The sequence below is a fragment of the Populus trichocarpa genome, chromosome 1, assembly GCF_000002775.5.
Source record: "Populus trichocarpa isolate Nisqually-1 chromosome 1, P.trichocarpa_v4.1, whole genome shotgun sequence".
Taxonomy (NCBI): Eukaryota; Viridiplantae; Streptophyta; class Magnoliopsida; order Malpighiales; family Salicaceae; genus Populus; species Populus trichocarpa.
Window position 1 is genome coordinate 12,943,598 of NC_037285.2, and position 16,198 is coordinate 12,959,795.

The 16,198-nt window shown below is 32.1% G+C and overlaps 2 protein-coding genes across 7 annotated transcripts; both read left to right on the forward strand.

The window, feature by feature from the left end:
- Positions 1-2,767: 2,767 nt before the first annotated feature.
- Positions 2,768-8,597, forward strand: LOC18094587 (deSI-like protein At4g17486). 5 transcript variants are annotated; one of them, XM_024586855.2, is made up of 6 exons: positions 2,768-2,940; positions 3,045-3,082; positions 3,294-3,544; positions 6,774-7,061; positions 7,399-7,485; positions 8,163-8,597. In XM_024586855.2, the coding sequence occupies exons 3-6, from the start codon at positions 3,379-3,381 to the stop codon at positions 8,309-8,311; spliced, it is 690 nt and encodes a 229-aa protein (XP_024442623.1). In that variant the 5' UTR covers positions 2,768-2,940; positions 3,045-3,082; positions 3,294-3,378; the 3' UTR covers positions 8,312-8,597. The 5 variants fall into 5 exon arrangements, with proteins under 5 accessions (XP_024442623.1, XP_024442626.1, XP_024442617.1 ...); XM_024586858.2 differs by having other exon boundaries at positions 3,315-3,544; XM_024586849.2 differs by having other exon boundaries at positions 3,361-3,544.
- A 1,125-nt stretch (positions 8,598-9,722) lies between these two features.
- Positions 9,723-11,633, forward strand: LOC18094588 (RING-H2 finger protein ATL22). 2 transcript variants are annotated; one of them, XR_008057717.1, is made up of 3 exons: positions 9,723-10,603; positions 10,671-10,896; positions 11,223-11,633. XR_008057717.1 is itself a non-coding variant. In XM_006368923.3 (2 exons), the coding sequence occupies exons 1-2, from the start codon at positions 9,949-9,951 to the stop codon at positions 11,378-11,380; spliced, it is 813 nt and encodes a 270-aa protein (XP_006368985.1). In that variant the 5' UTR covers positions 9,787-9,948; the 3' UTR covers positions 11,381-11,633. The 2 variants fall into 2 exon arrangements, 1 of the variants encoding a protein (XP_006368985.1); XM_006368923.3 differs by lacking the exon at positions 10,671-10,896 and having other exon boundaries at positions 9,787-10,603.
- The last annotated feature ends 4,565 nt before the right edge of the window (positions 11,634-16,198 follow it).

A 16,198-nucleotide genomic window follows, 5' to 3' on the forward strand; every position in this document is an offset into this window, starting at 1 on the left:
AACATCATGAAATAAATCATACTTTATATAAAAAAAATTTATTGTTCTATTAAACTATCTACAATTTCATTACGTACAAAATTTATCTAACAAGAACTACAGTTTCCATAATTTTTTAACGTGTAATAAAATTAGATAAAATATTATCATGTATAAAATTTACTCTAAACTAGTTTTTTTTTTTTAAAAAAAAGTTCACGCAGTGCAAGTGAACAGTGCAAGAGAATTGCACTGTTCACTATTTTTAACATGAACAGTGCAAGAAAATTTGCACTGTTCATGTTAGCAATTAACACCACAGTGCAAGAAAAGCATGTTACACTTGCTTCTTCCAATCCTGCGTTGCAAACACAGAAAGTTATGGGCCCCATGAACAGTAGTAATGGTTTTTTCTTTACAAAACACTTGGTTTCTGCGTTTTGATTGAAATGCAATTTCTACCGCGTAAACAAACGGACTCGTAAACAAACGCCGAATCAGGGACAAGCATTGGGTCCTGATACCCAATCAGAGTTAAACGAGTGTTATATGATGAGCTGAGCAGCTTACTTTTGGACCTGAATAGGAAAGAAATAATCTTAACTAAAGGGTTCTCGTGCGGATGACCAACCAAAGCACCAAACCTTCAGGAGCTACAATTATGCCTTTTTCAGAAGTTTAATTATGCGTTTTTCAGTTCAATTAAATATTACAATTATAATTATAAAAAATAATAAAAGAGTTCAGGGTTTTGCATAGTACATGCATACTATGTACTCCCTCACATGTCACTGAAGTGGTGGATTATGGACTCAAGTAGTGATTTTTTTTGGTTTTGGTAATTAATTTTTTTTATGGGTCGAATTAATAACTAATTCTTATATTTTGTTATAGAAAAAACCAATTAAAAAAATAAAATACTAGAATATAAAACATGGCTTAATAATCGTGTCCAGAGTGAAATTCACGCGAAAAAAAAATCATTTTGGCCCACCTATTTCCTTCTTTTTTAATTCACGAACGTTTTGGTTTTTAAAATTTTGATTTTTGCTGATAACTTTATTTTTTTTAATTTTCAGTTTCTAGATTTTAAAAATAATAGAAAAAATCATTGAAAAATAATGAAAGAAATAGAAAGTTACTAGTCGATCATATTTCGACTAAGTAAAATGTTATTTTTTGTGTTAACAACTTTCATTCGACAAGAAGAGTTATGCTGGGGTGGTTTTTTATCTTTTTCTTGCCAAAAAAATAGACCAAGAGATGATTTTTTTTTTCAGTTTGATTTTGTATTTATAAACAAGTTTTAGGATGTTTTGAGTTGATTTATTGGTTTATTGATATCGCATGAGTTTTTATTGTGTTTTTAGGTAAAATAAATTGAAAATGATATTTTTAGATTAAAAAATCACTAACCTAATTTTCCGACCATATATTTGATGATGAGAAGTTGGGTAGAGAAAAGATGTTTCATATGCACTTATGTATTTTCTTTTAAATAAAATTAACTACATGTCATTTATTTTTTTTGCTAATGAAAAAATAAAAAGAAAAAAAACCCATTTCTTTTGATAGGCCAAGTTTATTGGCCATCCAGACCCAAGCACTTAATCTTCTTTTTCAGCTTTAATTTAGTTATTTATTTATATATATATAAATTTTGGGCTGGCTCAAAATCCATTTTCCAACCACCATAGCCGCTTTCAGAGGCAAAGATAGACAATGCCATGTGTGATGCGCGACAATGATATGAAGGCATTGTCCCCCGGAGGAGGGGTCACTGCTTTCATTTGAAAGTTTGGTTAATTATTAAGATTAACAATGCTTTCTTTATCTGTTCAATGACTTAAACACATTTCTTATTTTTCAGGCAGCAGTCGTTGGATTATTATTAGTATTATTATTAGCTACTTTTTTGGAACTTAATGATCCACTTGTTTAATTTCTGCACATCTAGAATATTTTTTTTTACATCAATGCATTAAAATTATTTAAAAATATAAAAAAATAATTTTATTTTTATTTTCAAAAATAATTCTGCACGTAACTTGCTGTGACATATGTTTTGTCTGGGAGGGCATATTCTAAAACCCAGAATTTCAGTCTCATGTAGCTTGGATTGTAGGTAGGTACAGTGCTGTAATGACCAATGAACATAACTAAAAAATCTCCACTTCGCCACTGGTTTTGGACTGTAACTAGTGTTTTTATCTGATAGAATGTTCATTCATTTTGTGCTTTTGCAGAGAGCTTGGATCATACGTTCCTTTCCATTCTTGCAGAGGCATCACCTTATCCAGGAAAAAGTAATTCATATGTCTCTCTCTGTGTGAGTGTGTGTATGTTTGTCTATATATAAAACTTTTTTATTCTTGATTACCTTGTGTTTTGTTTGTTTTTGCTCTAGAAATATTGTTTTTTAAAAGATAATTTCTTTTTATTTAAAATTAATTTTTTAATGTTTTTTAAATCGTTTTAATGTATTGATGTTAAGAATACATTTTAAAAAATAAAAAATATATTATCTTAATATATTTTTAAATAAAAAAAATAATTTAAAAAATAAAAAAAATACAATTTCAAATACGAATTTAAACAAAATTCTATGCCATTTTAAAATTTTAAAATGATAAAACATAAAAATTTACATTTGGTACAGTAATAATGAGAAACATGTGAAACTGTGAGAGATACGGAATTATGGAATGTTTTTTTTTTAAAAAAAAGAAAATGGAGGAGGTGACAAACACAATTTCCTAATCCATAAATCAATCAATTAATAATAATAAAAATAAAAATTAACTTTATCACGTAGAAGCTCTAATTATTGAAGCAATCTATCTCCCTTTCTCTCCTCCCTTGGAAGGAAATACAAGAACAGCGGAAATTGATTCAAATCCTCTCACACCTGAGAAACCCAATTTCCTAATTATCTATCTATCTATATTTACAAAATCTTTCGTACGCTCTCTGCGCTTACATTCATAAATAAATATTGCCATTTCTTTTCTGTTAGAATTGAATTCTTTTCTGATTATTTGTATCTAATTTTTTATTCTTGCTAGGGCTTGTCGCTTCAATTCCTTCCACTCTCAGTTTATTGGTAAACTAACTCTCTCTTTGTATCCTCTGTTTGTTTTCCGAGAAAATGCAAGAAAGAATTAAAAAAAAACTAAACAGTCAGCATATTTTTCTTTTATCCCCCCCCCCTACTTTTTTCACTATTCACAGCAACCAGACTGCTTGCTTAAACTTTTCGTAGCTTCAGTTTTCCATGCTGCTCTTGTAATATTTCTGTTATTATGATTTTTAAGGGCCCTGTTGAATTGATGTAGAGGATGGTGAGCTTGTGATATAGAAATTTTGGACTATAAATTGCAGAGTTGTTGATTGCAAACAATGCGGTTGTTTCCTTTGAGCTCGAGCTCGAGTACAAGCTCGGAGAAGGAGCAGAGTAATGGAGGGAGCAGTCGTGTGATGTTGTATCTTAACATATATGATCTTACACCTATAAATAACTACCTCTACTGGTTTGGTCTTGGGATCTTCCATTCCGGTATTGAAGGTAATTTATTGATTTTTAATGGATGATAGAATCTTTTTTTTCCCCTGCTTAATTGTGCATAATTTTGGCATTTCTAGTTGAATTTTGCTTCTTGTAAGAGTATTCTAGGTTTTTCACTTTCGGCATGATAGTTGTGGACTAATGGAAACTACTAGTGATAATCACTGTTCGACCTGCATAGATATCTCATTTTGCTCTTGGTGTTGGGGTATGTTGGGGTAAAACTTCTATTTTTGGAGACTTTTTAAGATAGGCTGAAATTCATGATGAGGGAATCATGAGCCAGAGAAGTGTACCATTTTTTATAGGATCAACACAAGAAGTTTGCGTTTGCAATGGGGTTGATCACCTAAGAGTAAAGGATTCTTGCAAATAAGAGTCAAAGATATCTCGAGACATGGACCGATGTATCTCTATGATGCATTTATCACAGTCAAAGAATGTTTAAACCAATATGAAGTGGACATGGAGTAAAAGATGCAATATACAGTAAAATAGCGACTTAAATGTGCTTCTAATTCTGAAAGCAAGCAATGCAATCTTTTTTGTATTTAATTCAAAAGAGATAATGTTTACAAATATGCAAATTATCTAGCTTTATAGATGCTAATAGAATAATTATTGTTTCATTGGGAGGATACATTCACAATCCAAATTTTCTTATGTCTGTCATCCTGCACATGTAACATAACTCATGTCAATCTTCCTAAATTAATCTAGAGGGAGCAAAGAGCAGATTTGTGCTGGTTTATTTCCTTCAGAGGTCTGCACATTCACAAACTTTTAGAATGAAAGTTATAAACTGGAAGAGATTGTGAGCAAGGACGGATGGTCTCTTCTTTGTGGACTTTGTGGTGACACCATGTATTTGTGGAAATAGGCTAACTTTTAGAAATGCTCATTGTTAACTAAAAAGATCGTGCTAAGCAGCATTTCCTACTGCAAGGGAATTTGAACACACTGCTCACAAGACTTCCCTAATTTTTTATTGGAAAAATGAAGTATTCCTACAATTACTGTAGGGAGGGAGGGAGGGGGGGAGGGTGCAGGAAAATGCACTGGAAATATATAAACGAGGGAAGACGGAGATGATAAGAAGCAGACCTTTATTAAATCCGCTCAATATTTGAAAGAACAATCATAGAAACTCACAAGCACCTTGAATAACTGCCTTGGAAAATCTGTATCATGCCAGACTGTGAAACCACAATGTATTGTGGATTGCACACTAGAAAGAAAATGTTGACTGTGACGGGCTTCTTTTGCTTTGATAATTTGCCTTCAACTTTTAAATATAATGTGGAAAAGAAAGTTTGATTCATCTATATTAGGTTCTGTAAAATTTTGAAAAATGTTATCCAAATGTTCAATCTCTTTAGCAAACAATATTGTATGTTGCAAAGTGTGGATTTCACTACTCTTTATGTTAATATCATTTAGATAATATAATCTCTTAAATTTTTATATTTGTTTGAACTCTGATGAGATTATTTAAGTTATTTGGGTGTAGCCATGAAGAAAATGGTTGCATTAACTTGCAAGGAAACTGACTAATGATGTGGCCTTATAATTTCATTATGCATAAGCAACTCCCCTTCATTTAGGCAATTCTCCCCTGTTTGCCACTATATGGTTTTCAAATAGAAATGCTTGCCCTCTACTTTCTCTCTATTACTTGTTTTTTTGTAAAGTTAATTGGTTGTTAAATATGAAATTTAATAACACCAGTGATGTTGCATCACCAGCAAAAATTGGAAAGATGTTAAAACTCCCCCACAAAAAAGCAAACATATGAAATACGAAATATGTTTAAATATTGCAAATAATCTATAGCGTATCTCTAACAATACAGAGTTAATTTCATTGATTTTGGGTTCATTTATTCTTTTTGGCAGCAGTATTGTTAGAGATACAATATAGATGATTTGGAATACTGAAACATATTTCATATTTAATATGTTTGCTTTTTTTGTGGGGGAGTGCTAACATCTTTTCAAATTTGCATGATTGAGAATCACTGGTCAGATTGGATAGAGCTAACTGTATGTGAGGTTAGTGAAGCTTTTTCTGTACACTAGACACATGGGCCCAATTCTCCTCTCGTTACACTCCTCTCTAGGGTTCTTTTGTTTGAAATTAACCACATTGTGTATTAACATAGTGGACATGAGATGGCTTAGTCACATCTGATTGAAGCTTTTCCTTTTGGAGTTAAAAGGAAAACTTAGTACTGGATGTAGGATAGTTTCCTCTAGATGTTCATTAGTATGACCCTGAGATATGAATTTCTTTTGGCAAGATGATGGAAGGTTTTAACACCCCTTTTCCTGGAAAGGCTTAATTAGGATGTGATAATTCAAGGTTACTATAGTTAAAATCACAGGTGCTGTGCTGCGCCTAGTTGCTTACTGTGTGCAGGACCGGGACAGATAGCCTAATAGCTGACATCAGTTAGGTATGGAATCAAGTGATTACCAGGAAGGGCTACAAGAAAACCACTCAAGTTTTGTAGCATTCTATCCCTCAACTTAGAATTCTCATGATTGCAAGATCCCTCAAGTTTGAGTTTGCTACTTCACCTACAAGCATGGTACTGTCTTTAGAATGCGTTGTTATGGGTGCTTTTAAGGCAGTGCGATCAGATCTCAGCTTATCACATCTCATCATATTTGATGGCACTAGGGTTATTTTATCAGATAATGCTGCAAGACTCCTTTAAACCTTTTTGGTGTTACTTGCTTGCTTCACATGTGTTTTCTACAGTTCCTATCAGCATTTGGCAGTGCTCTAATCTGAATCACTGACTGTGGCTATTTGTAGATAGTTATATGCAAGCGGTCTAACAGGAAAGATCGCTATCACTTTTGTTATTCAGGAGAAAAATTTCTTAGGAAATCAAGGCACAAACAACTGCCCTCTCAAACTCCTAAAGCAAAAAAAAAAAAAAAAAAAAACACTTTAATTCTTATCTGGCTAAAAGTAATTTTAACAGCTGTGGTAATTTGATAATCCTTAATAGCACTTCAAATTGATCTCAGTTTTAGTTGGCAAGCGAAACCAAACTGAATTGATATTTTCTAACTATCTTAATGTTTCAAATTCAGTGATATATATTTTACTCTAGTATCAGGTTTGTGTGAATAATATATCAACCTGTCCATGTTTTCTACAGTATTTCTTTTTTGAAAATTTATGCGCACTAATTTGTTGCAACTAATCTTTCAATCAGTACATGGCATGGAGTATGGCTTCGGAGCCCATGAGTACCCTACCAGTGGGGTGTTTGAGGTGGAACCAAGAAGTTGTCCAGGCTTTATTTTTCGACGGTCTGTGTTATTGGGCAGCACCAACATGTCTCGATCAGAATTTCGGTCATTCATAGAACACCTGTCTGCAAAATATCATGGAGACAATTACCATTTGATTGCCAAGAATTGCAACCACTTTACTGATGAAGTCTGTAAGCGATTAACTGGAAAGCCTATTCCTGGATGGGTAAATCGGATGGCTCGATTAGGTTAGTCACATATCATGTTATATGAGAAGCTACTTTCTAGTCCACTGGAGATCTTCTAGGCCTAGTACTCTGCACGCTCAAGTAACCAATTATTTTTGTAAAATAAATAAATTACACAACTCTAAATGTGGCTCTTTGTTGGAATATATGTTAGAGCTGGATCCAGCTATGCCTGGCCCACTGTTTGCATGTTAACAATAACTGTTTAATAACCAACGTTGCTTTTTATATTTGCAAATAATATAAATGTGGGTTATATAGCCTAGCTGCTAAAACTGGATTTTGGGGTCCAGTTTTATTTTTTTTCCCAATCTGATCAAGGAGTTTTTATTTGAAGTTTCAGGTTCTTTCTGTAATTGTTTACTGCCAGAAAGTATACAGATCACAGCAGTTAGACATCTTCCAGATCATCCAACGTTTTCTGGTAAGTTTGTTCCATTAATCATGTTTCTGCTCTTTTAATTCAAGATTTTTGCTGTAAGAGAAATTTTCTTACTGGGTGTCCAAAGTTGATGAAGGCTCTGTATAAAATTGTATTCCTCTACAAAGAGATTTACTGTGTATTCTTGATTACTTCTTTTTTTTATAAGAAATGGGGTCAAAGCCCAAGAAGCAAACTAACAGTCACATGTGACGCAGAGGTAGAGCCACCCAACAACATCCTGGTACAATAAATTAGAAAAAACCTCAGGAGCATTTCTTTGTTGATTTTTTTGATAATGTAGAAAATGGATCGTGATAGCAATGATTGGGCGACATACTTGAACAATGGAAATCTGTGGCCTAAACTGCCTGCTGGCTGCAGATTGTCCTAGCTGTCTCACTGTTTGGGACTTAAATGGTGATGCATGGCTCTCATAATTATTCTACCTGCATAGGTGGTCATTCAGGTTTAGAACAGTGCATATATAGTTAGGGAAACCATCTCCATTCAAATGATTGAGCTCTAGGTCTCATTGTAATGACTGCTTTGATTGTAAAGAAGGGGTGTTGCTCTTCTACATTGGTGTGTGCATGTAAAGGCCAGGAGACTTCTGCATGTGGTTGTTTGGTATTTTGATGAATATTATGTTTTCTTACCTTGATCTAATACCGATGTAGACGATGACGACGGGTTGGAATCTGTTGGATCATCTACAACATCAAGGAGCGAAGAAGAGGGTTCAAATCATCATCTGCTCACTTCACCAAATGGTGAAGTTGCATTTTTAAAGGAGAAACCAGTGAGGCTAGCAAGGGAACTCCTATAGGGTTTGTCCTGCAATTCCTTTTCTTTCTATCTCTCTATTATTTGTAGTTTGGTGTACGATCTTCAGTAGATCGGAGAATGTGCCTTGGCTGAATTATTTAAATGCTTCAGTGTATGTTTCCTGGTATATGATAATCTCGCCCCAGAGTGCCTGTGATTTCTCTAGATAAATTATTATACCTCAGCCTCTTCTCGTACCAAAACAGCTTATGTACTTTCATAGTTAGACAACCCTAATCGGGCTGCTCATATATATCAATTTCAAAGAAGCTCTCTTTGTTGGAGTACTTGATGTGGATCGTTTATACTTTTTTTTTCTTTTTAAGTTGGAATTGACATGAACTCTGATGCAAATGAAAAAGGTCATGTTCGGTGTACGCTGATATAATAGAATGCCAATCCAGCGAGTCAAGCATTCCATGCGTGGCCGCAATGGATTCGATGATATTAATTTATAGAAATGGAAACTTTAACATTAATTCAATTCATATCTCCTGAAGTTTTCAATATGCATATTCATGAATGTAGTAGTTATCACTTCAGTAAAAAGGAATAAAGTTGATTGCTGAAATGGTTTTGTCGATAGGTACAAAATAGAAAAAGAAAGAGAGTGCTTGTAGGAAGGCTACGAGTAATTTACACATCTTGAACAACAAAAGTCTGAACTTGACTTTTCGAGTCTTTTGCCATTAGACCAATGTCCCAGTTAGGAATTCAACCCACTTACTTTTATACTGTGAAATTGCATGAATTTTAGCCAAGATGTCCAGAATCTCTTGCAAAGTCGTCAGCGTTACTTCAATTTTAACAATATACAACATGCTGTCAGACAAAAGAAAAATGGGTGAAGAACACGATAAATTATTTTCCTTGAAGTTCGTTTTTCGAAGGAATCCACCTTCAAATCGAGGGAGGCCTAAAGATTTCGTAAAAGAGAGGCCATCGGTTGGATTTTAGTCAACCTGGAGCTACTAACTTTGTTCCTATGCCCTAGTTGGGTCCCAAGCAGCCTCTTGAATATTATTAAACCGAATTTCGAAGGCCTGAGGAAACTTGCAAGAAACCCATTACTTTCTGTAAAGCAAATATTCTTGCACCTTGTTTAGCGAAAGCAGCATGACAAAAGAGTAAAAGACTAAAAGTAAATAAACGCCACAATGCAAACATGTTACTTAGGGCAGTCTCACACTCAGTTAAGGTCGTCTCTCTTCCAGTCTTTTACGTTCTCTAGAAAAGAGGTGCCTAATAGGAAAAGTAAAAATTAATTAATTATTTAATTGCCGTCTAAGTAACGTGTTTCCTAGTGCTTTTTTTTCCATAGAAAATAATATATTTTGTTTGCATCTTTGTATGTTCCACTGGGAAAAGCAGTCGTAAGATTTCCTCGGTAAAATTAGTAAAGTACTAGGAAACAAGTTACTTAGAAGGCAATTAATTTATAGCGAGGAGTAAATATTTTCTTGATAAGCTGACAGTTGACTATATAAATGGATTTTTATTTTGCTTACATATCAATCAGACAAGGTCTTTGCGCCAAGTCTTTCTATATGACATAGAGAGGGGGAAGAAGCAAGGAGAACCAGCCAAACTACTTAGTATTGCCGGACCTTGTGAGTTGCGTCTTTGTTATTACAAACAATGGATGCTTGTATGTTCTATATTCTCTTTTTCTCCATGTTTCTAACCATAAAGGCTCTTGAATCCAACTGCCCAACGGTTAAGTGCAGTCACGACGGTCCTGATATTCGTTTCCCATTCCGGGTAGCAGGCCGGCAGCCCCAGCACTGTGGTCAACCTGGTTTCGACCTTGTCTGCAAAGAAAACACCACCATGATTGATTTTCCATCTTATGGACCCTTGGTTGTGAAATCCATCTCTTATGACTTCAGAAAACTCAGTCTTCTTGACCCCAAAAATTGTGTCCATGAAGTCTTTCTTAATCTCAACCCCTCTGGCACACCTTTCCAGTATTACTATCTTTTGAAGAATTTCACATACCTCAACTGTTCAACCAGGCTTTCGCCTTCTCTCAACGAAGTTTCATGCTTGAGTGACTCCAGGAATCATGTTTACACCGTAGAATCCTCGTTTCACATGCCATTTTCTTGCAGGCAATTGAAAACTATTCCCATTCCATTTTCATACAGTCCTTATCTTGCTGACAATAGTTTTGGCCTTGGATTGACTTGGAGTTTGCCTGGATGTGAAGATTGTGAATCAAGAGGAGGCTCGTGTGTGTTCCAGTCCAAAGAAGGACTGAAAACAGGCTGTCCCAGCATAGCACAGGATAAAGGTAAAGTCAACACCTTTCGTGATCTTTACATTTTCTTCAGATCCTCTCTAACATAGCAATTCTGTAGAATGGCCATTTCAGTTTTTGTATCTGCAGTCACAACACAGTAAATAGAACAGGATTGATCGTTGAATATAACGTTTGCTAGCTTGAAAAACACAACAAAAACATTCCTGTTTGTAGTCAAGTGTAAATTGTGGATCAACAGTATACTCTGCTTGTGTTAATCCCGGTCCACTGCTAGCTACTAGACATTGCTGACTAAGAGGTTACTGATCTGATGCCTGGAACAGGTTGGTCAAATTGGCAATGACTTTGAATTGTAAACATTACTAGGAAAAACCTTCTGGGTATTTGATGAAGTGTCCTGGGCACCAGAGAGAACACCCATTTTCTAAAATGTCACACTCACTTTTTTTCACTTATAAGTATTATCTACAGTACCCACACACATTTTTCACAATTACTAAGCACTTATGCCCTTTTCATCCTTGAGAAATTAAAATATTAAAGTTTGTTGTTTTCCATTTAGGTCCTCTGCTGCCATTTTTAGATGCAACTGTGTAAATAATTTGATCTGGAGATCAGTTTAACATTCAAATCATAATTACTTGTGCAGGTTTTTCAATTGTACATTTATTGTCAAGTGGAACTGGGTCTATGATCTTGATCATTCTGGTGTTTGTTTTCGTGATGACAACAATGATTAGCATCAAAGTCTACTTTAGGCAGAAACTGAAGGTGGATGAAGAGGCAGAAAATGAGAATCTACTTTAGGCAAGTATACAAGTACAAATGAATGTTTCGTTCCCCGCATCCTCAAGACAACCTTTAAAGATTGAGATTTCAGAAGGATATTATTAGTAACAGAAGTCGAGCGCTGTCGCTATGTATTGTAGAAAAACAGACTTAGCTAGCTATAGATAATTAAACTGCGATATGTTTTGAGTTGGGTTAATTTTTTCTTGAAAGTAAATTTTTAGATGTTATTAATATTTTTTTCTGGTAAAATAAAATTTGAATTGTGTGAGAGTTGATTTATTGTAACTCGATTGACTTTGCACGTCAAAAAACAACCCATATAATCTGTAAAAACATAGTTCGATCAAAAATATTTTCAAGATGATATCTTTTTATAATATTAAAATAACAATATATTAGATGAACTTGGATTAACCCGGGTTAACATGTTAAATCTGCGACCCGGGTTATAAGATTATGATAGCCCCATAAAAAACAAATTAAAATAAATTATGAAACTCAATTCTCAATCAACTCAATGTTGAGAGATAAAATTGAAAAAAAAAATCAATTATAAAAGGAACGAAAAGAGTGACCACAGTTAACCTATTAAAACCTGCGATCCGGGTCATAAGACTGAGATAATATCATGGAAAACAAATCAAAAAAATTATGAATTCCAATCTTTAATCAACCAAATGTTCCAATCTTTAATCAACCAAATGTTAAAGGATGAGATTAAACAAAATCAATTAAAAAAGAACGTAAAAAATAACATGAGTCAATCCACCAAATCCTTGACCCGAGTCATCAGATTAATATAACCTCATACAAAGAAAATAAAAAATGACCTGATTTAACCTGAGTTAACTTTCAAATCCATAACTTTGGTTATAAGACTAAGATAACCTCATATAGAGCAAATCAAAATAAATTATGAAGCTCAATTTTTAATCGCGCATGTCAGACTCAATATTGAATAATAAAATATATTAAAATTTTAATTAAAAAAATGACACAAAAAATAAGTCAAGTCAACCCGGGTTAACCCACTAAGCACTATTACCGGGTCATGAGACCGGAATAACCTAATAAAAAGAAAATTGAAACAAATTATGAAGTCTGATTTTCAATCAAACACAATATTAAATGATAAAACTCAAGAAAAAAGTCCATTAAAAAAAGAAAAATAATCAAGTCAATTGAGTTAACCAGTCAAATCCACAACTCAGATCATGAGTCGAGGACAACCCATTAAAAAAAAATTAAATGTTGAAGGACCTGTGACCCGGGACATGAGAACAAGATAACCTCTTAGAAAAAAAACAAAAAAAAAACCTAATTTAACCAGGGTTAAAATGCTAAAACTTGCGATCTTGATCGTGAGACTGAGATATTCCTATAGAAAAAAAAAATATATATGAAGCTCAATTCCTAACCAACCCAATATGGAATGATGAAATTGAAAAAAAAAATCAATTAGAAATATAACACAAAAAACAACTAGAGTCAACTCAGGTTAACTCGTTAAGCACCATTCTCAGGTCATAAGGTTGAAATAACATAATAAAAAGTAAACAAAATAAATCATGAAGTCTAATTTTCAATCAACTCAATATTAAATAATAAAATTGAAAAAAACATTAATTGAAATTTAAAAAAAAAAACTTAAGTCATCCGAATTAACTGGCCAAACCCGCGATCTGTGTCATAAGAGTATGACAACTCAATAAAAAAATAAATCTAATATTAAAGAATAAAATTTTAAAAAAAAACATTGATTAAAAAAATTTAAAAAGCAAAGCACTGTTCAAATAGATAGTGCTTTGTGAGGAGTGAGATGATAAAACTCCCTTCACTTTTAATTTATAGTTAATGACTAGATAGGTGACCCGTACTCTACCGCGTGTCTATTTATTTTTTTTCATCGTAGAAAAGATATCAAAACGTTGCAAATATTTTTTTAAAAAGAAAACAAATATGAGATTTTGGTCATTGACTTAAATAATTTTAATAAACTCAATTAACTTAATAATATAATTAGAAAATAAGATATCGACAGGAAATAAAGAGGAAAAACAACAATGATTCAATGCAAAAGATGAACACTTGCAATATTATGAAAATATATCTTTATAACATTCTTAAAACATCTTAGTGATCTTATTTACTATCAAAATAAAAATTAAATTAGAATGACATGATTGTATAGAAAGAAAAATAAAAAAAATATGAATCTCAATTTTCAGTATATAAAAATGACAAAATAAAAAAAAAAAAAATTACAAAATAAAAATTAACTCAAGTCTGTTTGAGCTATCACATATGTGAATTCTAAAAAATACGTCATCCAAAAGAACCATGATAATTTTTTATCATTCTACTTTAGCAAAAATCAAATCAAATTTATAACCTAGTGGTCGGACCGGGATAACTCCATAAAAAGTAAACTGAATAAATTACGAAACTCAATTCTCAAACCAATATAATATTGAAGAGCTAAATTTTAAAAAAAAAATAATTAAAAGCAATGAAAAATAAAAAAGGTTTAAGTCAAACCTAGTGAATTTATAACCCAAGATATAATATTGGGATAACTCTATAAAAATAAAATAAAAAAAATAAAAAATATCAATTTTCAACAAACTTGATATGTTTGTTTTCCGAAAAGTGGTTTCCTGGAAACCACTTTTCAAACTTTCCTGTGTTTGTTTGTTATTAGAAAAGTTGGTCAACGAAAAACACTTTCCAGTCAAAGGAAAATTTGGCTTGATTTCCAGGAAAGTGTTTTCTGTTTATTTTGGGCGGAAAACACTTTCCGGAAGTTGTGAAAAATTTAAAAATATCATATTATTTGCTGATTATATCCAATTTGGATATATTTTGATTGCTATATATATATATATATATATATATATATATATATATATATATTTTTTTTTTTTTATTTTGAATATTTATTTTTCAATTTCATCTCTTAAAATTTAATTTTTATATTAACTTTGGTCCTCATTTTTATAATTGTTATTTGCTTTTTCCTTATTATTTTTTTATTGAAATTTTTTATCTATCAAATTTGGTCCTTATTTTTTTTATTGTTACTTATTTTATTCGAAATAATTTATAAAATTTTAATTATTATTATTTAATTTCTTCATCTTTTAATTTTTTTTATTTTTTAGATTTGATCTCTATTATTTTGATTATTATTTATTTTATTTGAGATAATTTATGAAACTATATTTTTTTTCAATTTCATTCTCATTCAACTTTTTAATTTGTAAGATTTGTTCCTCATTATTTTAATAAACTTGAAAAAAATAAAATATTAATAAGTTATTTTCCAGCTCATTTTTTATGATATAACCAAACACTGGAAAATGTTTTCCAACTTATTTTCCATTACACTATTAAATATTGAAAAATAATTTACTTTCCCGGAATTTATTTTTCCAAAATTTACTTTTTTAAAAAAACTATTTTCCAACAAATAAACAGGACGTTAATGATGCTGAATAAAATTAAAAAAAATAAAAGTGACCAAACCAATTTGGTCCAATTGTGAGAAATGATCCTCTATCCCGTTGTATGTCGGACCATACATGACATGTGCAACGTCAGAGTTGTGGGCATCAAATCTCGCTGACAAGCTTTGCCACTGGTGGAACTGCTTCAGATTTGTGCAAATCGCAGGGTTCAAGATTCAGGTTCCTTTTGATCATTACCATGGTCTTGACATGGTAACGATACTAGAGAATAATTTGAAATGTTTTTTTTTTTATTTTAAATTAAAAATTTTAGTGTTTTTAGATTGTTTTAATAAAGTAATATTAAAAATAAATTTAATATATATATTCAAAAAAAAAAATATTTACTATCACAGCAACAAATGTAATTTAAGCTTTTAAGATGCTCGTAGACTCCTCGAGACATAGCCTGTTTGGTAACGTGGTTGCGCGTGAGGTTCACCCGCAACCACACATAATACCGTTTGGTTAAGAAGAAAAAAGTTCTTTATAGTGGTAGGACCCATTAAAAACAAAGATGGTACCGCAGGTTTTGTAGAAGCATCATTTTGCTGCTTCTTGTGGGGGAGGAACCACAACAGTGGAGCCATGCTCCACTGTCGCATTGTTCACTAAAGTGAACAGTTTTTTATTTTATTTTGAAAAACCAGTGTGAGTGAATTAATTCACTCGTATTGTTCACGTGAAAAGTTTAGTTTTTTTTTTCCTGAAAAACCAGTGCAGTTAATTGATTTCACTCGCACTGTTCACGTGAACGTGAACAATAATTTTTTTTTGTTTTAAAAAAAAATTAGTTTAAGGTGAATTAAATTTACTCGTACTGTAATCTCAATTTTATTCATGATAATATTTTACCTAATTTTATTGTACGCTCAAAAAATCATGGAAACTGTAGTTCTTGTTGAATGAATTTTATACGTAATGAAATTGTAAATTTTTTTTTAAAAAAATTGAGTTTTACTCGAAAAACTAGTATTTAATATTATTTAATAACACTACATAAATTAGAAGGATATCGCATGATAACGTAGCATTTATGAAATTTGATTGCAATTCCAATTATGTTCTTGCCGGGTCCGACCCAGTTAAAAAAAATTCATTTTTTATTTTAATTTTAAGTGTGTTTTATTCAAAAAATTAGAAGGAGATCGCTTGATGACGTAACAAAAAATTCAGTTTTTGTTGCTGCGCGCTTATGAAACTATGGAAAATATAGTTCTTGTTGGATAGATTTCGTATGTATGTGATGACATTGCATATAGTTTAATGGAATAATAAAAAATATTTGATATCAATATTATTTATTTCATGATGTAATAACAGTAGT